At 46.2% G+C, this 5,459-nt stretch overlaps 1 protein-coding gene across 1 annotated transcript in view; it reads left to right on the top strand.

Moving 5' to 3' along the window:
• LOC106807184 (4-hydroxyphenylpyruvate dioxygenase-like) overlaps nt 1-5,459 on the top strand; it is a 30,347-nt gene that overhangs the window by 23,575 nt on the left and 1,313 nt on the right. The window contains 1 exon segment of the mRNA XM_014809457.1: nt 2,008-2,012. Within this exon segment, the coding sequence (XP_014664943.1) occupies nt 2,008-2,012 (5 nt within the window).

Here is a 5,459-nt window from a genome sequence, read left to right as displayed (position 1 = left end):
GCTAACATATGCGAAATTACCGCGCTCCGATAACAAATGCTGTGGGCGATCACTAGCTCGTGACGTCACATCTGTCCTGCCAGGCCGCCGTAGCCACAGGGACTTGGAACGTTTCAATAGTAAAATGATGGTGAATACACACGAAATGTGTTTACTACCAAAGTCGTAATGTTTCTCTACTCTCTTTTCCTTATTAATGTCGATATTTCCCTGTAAATGCCGTTCAAATACTCCTCTGCAAGAGACAAGCATACCCGCACGCACGCCACTGTGCAAAAACAACAAGAATAAAGAGAAGTAAGAATAACAAGAATAACTCTCTCGAGAAGAAGAAATTATGCATTTAAAATGAAGTTAGGTACCTTAACATAGATTTATATAATAACATTACATCAGTTAACCTCTCTTAAGAAATAGGGAAAAGACCTTGCGTGTAAGGTGCCCGCCACATATACCAGTCAGTACACAATAGGCTACGATAGTGTGTCACCGCATGCGCAATATCTCACCAGAGGAGTTATATTTTGTGATAAATATGCATTTAATACGGTTAGGGGGTATCGCAGCATAGGTTTTTGTAATAAATTTTTATTCGTAGACCTGTGTTTATAATTAGGAGAGCGCCCTAGCCTGTAGGGTGCAAAACTCCTACTTTATCTCCTCCCGTCCTCCCCTTGCCTCTCTTGTCCCTCGCTCAGCCTCCGGCGTTTTTTACTGCCACTCGGGTATCTTCCCTGACGCCTTTCCTTAGGCTCCCATCCCTCTCTCTCGGCAAGCTATATTTTGCAGTTTTCTTTAGTCTGTACTGCACGCATGAAATGGTGCTCGCGCATGCGTAATATCTCTCGAGAAGAACAATATTTTGGAAAAAATTATGCATTTAAAAAAAAGAGGAGTTATCCTAGCATAGAGTTATATGATGGAATTCAATCAGTAAACCTCTCTTAAGAAATAGGAAGAAGACATTGCATGTAAGGTGTCCGTTGCATATGCCAGTCAGTACACAAACTGGCTACGTTAGTGCGTTAGCGCAAGCGCAATATCTCACAAGAGGAGTTATATTTTGTGATGAATATGCATTTAATAATATTAGCGGGTATCTCAGCATATATTTATATGATAAATTGTTATCAGTAGACCTGTGTTTATAATTAGGAGAGCGCGCTAGCCTGTAGGATGCAAAACTGCTACTTCATCCCCTCCAGTCCTCCCCGTGCCTCTCTTGTCCCTGAGCAGCTTTCGTCTTTTTCTACCCCCCCCCAACTATCTTTTCTGCCGCCTTTCCTCAGTCTCCCACCCCTGTGTCCCTCGGCAAGCTATATTATGCAGGTTTCTTCTGTTCGTACTGCACGTTTGAAACGGTGTTATATTTTGTAATGAATATGCATTTAATATGATTAGGGGGTATCTCAGCATAGAATCTGTAATAAAGTTTTATTAGTAGCCCTGTGTTCATAATTAGGAGAGCGCCCCATCTGTAGGGTGAAAAACTGCTACTTCATCCCCTCCCGTCCTTCCCCTTGCCTCTCTTGTCCCTCGCTCAGCCTCGGTGTTTTTCTACCCCCTCAGATATCTTTCCTGCCGCCTTTCCTCAGTCTCCCACCCCTCTCTCTCTCGGCAAGCTATATTATGCAGGTTTCTTCAGTCCGTATTGCACGCCTAAAACGGTGCTCGCGCATGCGTAATATCTCCCGAGAAGATGAATATTTTGCAAGAATTATGCATTTAAAATGAGGAGGAGTTACCCTATAGCATAGATTTATATGATAGAATTCAATCAGTAGACCTCTCTTAAGAAATAGGAAGAAGACCTTGCATGTAAGGTGTCCGTTGCATATGCCAGTCAGTACACAATCTTGTTACGTGTGTTAGCGCAAAACTGCTACTTAATCCCCTCCCGTCCTTTCCCTTGCCTCTCTTGTTCCTCGCTCAGCCTCCGTCTATTTCTACACCCCCTCACTTATCTTTTCTGCCGCTATATTGCATTGCTCTTTGTGCATGTGATAGGCAATGTACGGTGTCTATACTAAACTGAACTACTGAATGAAAAATAAATATGGTAATATAATCAAATATATATATATATGCAGGTAATGTAGAATGCAGCGATGAACCCTTTTCATTGTTTCGACCTAATTTTATTCTAACGCAAAGACAGCTACACTTATATATTGTTGCTATAGTAGTAGTAGAGATACCAGCGAATCATTTGAGCTATTTTTTGACTAAATTAGATGAGTATTATTGAAATTATAGCCAAATCCCAAATGGTGGTATAACGATACCAGTTAAACCGACAGGGGACGCCGTACACCACGTGGTGGCACTGTTCAATTGGCACTATATTAGAAAATTATCATGGGCTCATTTAGTACACATGTTCAGTTTCACATTTCTGCTCAATTGACACTATATCAAAAACCCAACAGGAACACGAGTATCAAGTGCGTGTGAAGGTACACATTTATTTCGTGAACAATGCCGGTTGCATCCATTACGTGTTATGTTTGGTAATACAGCATGTAACCGCTATTAAATCATCGTCACTGCAATCTTGTTTACATAACGTGTTTGCCTACTAAATAAGGGACATTTTGACATATAGCATGCTTATGCAAACTAGACCGATTTTGATATAGGAGTGTTTCATGTTGATAAACATTGACGTCATATGCGCACATGCGCAGTTTAACGGTTGGCAGCAAGCAGAGCGTATATTGTTCGATACAAGCACATTCACGCACGCACGCACGCACGTGTACGTACACCCGCACGCAGCGCACGCACGCACGTGTACGTGAACACGCACGCCACGCACGCACGCACGTCTACGTGAAACATGCCCATGCAGCACGCACGCACGCACGTGACCTGCAACACATGCACGCACGTAGCGCCACCACGCAACGCACGCACGTACGCACGCACGCACACACGTGTACGTGCACACGCACACACGCACACACGTGTACGTGCACACGCACACACGAACGCACGCCGCACGAACATGTACCTGCACACGCGCGCACACACGCACACACGCACGCACGCACGTGTACGTGCACACACACGGACGCACGCACGCATCGCACGCACGTGTAAGTTCACACGCACGCACGAACGTGTACTTGCCACACGCGCGGCACACACGCACGCACGCACGCACGTTGTACGTGCACAGCGCACGCAGGCACGCATGCGCCACATTCAAGCACATTCAGCACGCACGCACGCATGCACGTGTACGTGCACATTTACGCACGCACGCATGCACGCACGTGTACGTGCACACGCACGTACTCACGCATGCACGGGCACGGTACGTGCACACGCGACGCACGCACGCACGTCTACGAGCCACACGCACCGCACGCAACGCATGTGTACGTGCCATATGCAGATACGCACCGCGCCAGGTACATACAAACGCACGCCACGCGCGCATGCACACACGTGTACCTGCACCACGCACGGCATGCACGCAGGGTGTACGTGCACACGCCACGCCCGCACGTATATGTGCATACGCACGTCGCACGCATGTGTAACGTGCCACAGCAGCGCATCAGGTACCTGCACGACACACGCACGCACGTGTACGCTGAACACGCACGAGCACTCACACACGCACGCACGCACCGCGCGGCACGTGTCTACGGCACACGCACGCGACGCACGCATTCTACGCATAGTGTGACGTAACATACGCCACGCACGCACGCAGCGTAACGTACGCACGTGTACTTTCACACGCACCGCACACATGAGGCACTACGCACGCACGCCACGCACGACGTATACGTGCACACGCACGCAGACAGCAGCGTTACATACGACCGCACGCACGCACGCACGCACGCACGACACGAACCGTCTAGTGCAAATGCATGCCACGCACGCACGTACGCACCAACGCAGGGCATGCACACACGTGCTACCTGCACACGCCATCGCACGCAGCACAAACACGCATTGCCGCACGTGTTACATGCCACGCCCCACACACACACGCATGCACGCACGTGTACGTGCGACACGCACGCCACGCACGCACGTGAAGTTTAACACGGCACGCCACGCACGCACACACGCAGCATGCACGTGTACGTTGCACACGCACGCACGCACGCAGCACGCACGTGTAGTGCCCACTACATTAAACAGCGCTTCTCTACAAGAACATGTGGCTCATTCATCTGTAAATTGTCAGAGCAGCAACGCTTCGCTTCTGCCAACCATGACACATAACAAAATACACGTCACCTGTCATATGACGCAGCTGAACACTCCTATATCAGTCGATGAATAGCGAAGAAAAATTCTCATCTATTTTTCACCACTAATTTTATTGTTTCAACCTAATTTTATCCTACAACTAAAACGATAACACTACACTCAACTAAATTGCTGCTATGTATCAAGTATAGATACCTGCGCATCATTTTAGCCTATTTTTTAAATAAATTGAGAAGGTATTCAATAGCGCTTATCAATTGGCAATATACTGTATCAGAAAATTTCAGGACCTCATGTATGTACGCGTTCTGCAATGCTGCTTAATCCGCTCACTATGATGCAAAGATTCTGTCTGTAGTATTGTATATATAATATTATATATAAATATGATAATATATAAGCCTATAATATTTAATATTATATTAGGCTGATTGTTTTTTATATTATACACATGGATACTCTTAGATACAGCTCTCCGTTCAGCCAAATATAGCTTTCGTACTCGCGATAACTAGAACTCCCGCTGCCTAGACCGAAAAACTAAAAGATCTATTTTCACACATCAGCAGCGTCTGGGAATTGCCGTGTCTGCAGAGAAAACAAAATGTTAAAACAATTAAAGATTAAAAGAATTCATAAAAACTTCTATTCACCAATGATGACGCGTGCGCGTACAATCTAACATCCGCGTACGTTACTGAATCCATCTGCGTATTACCTTTAACGGCGCAGTGGGCCTAATCGCTAGAACATCACGTGCTCCTACACTCGGGATTCGCTGGGGTTTGAGTCCCAGCTGGGAAACTTATTTTCCCTTTACCTACCTCTATTAGTATATATTATTTTTAATTTTTTAAATTTTTAATTATTTATATTTAAATGTGCTTATCTTTGATTTCCTTATTATTTTTTACTATTTGGATGGAAATCGGGATGCGCGAGGAATGCATGCGGATGCCGCATGGATGGCATAGGCATGGCATCTCGGATGAGATGGGATGGATGGGATGGGATGGGATGGCGATGGGATGGATGCAGTGCGACGCTGGATGAGGGAATGGCCATGGCATGGCATGGACATCGGCATGTCAATGGGATTGGAATTGCTCGATGGGATTGGGATGGGCCATGGGCATGGCATGCCCATGCATAGAATGCGGATGCATAAATTATTGCGCTAGCGACTAGAGATAATAGCTTAGTAGCTCTTTGAGAAATCTTTT

The sequence above is a fragment of the Priapulus caudatus genome, unplaced genomic scaffold (assembly GCF_000485595.1).
Source record: "Priapulus caudatus unplaced genomic scaffold, Priapulus_caudatus-5.0.1 Scaffold200, whole genome shotgun sequence".
In the NCBI taxonomy this organism is placed as follows: domain Eukaryota; kingdom Metazoa; phylum Priapulida; class Priapulimorpha; order Priapulimorphida; family Priapulidae; genus Priapulus; species Priapulus caudatus.
The sequence above is the reverse complement of the archived record's forward strand: the minus strand, read 5'-3'. Positions and strand labels throughout refer to the sequence as shown.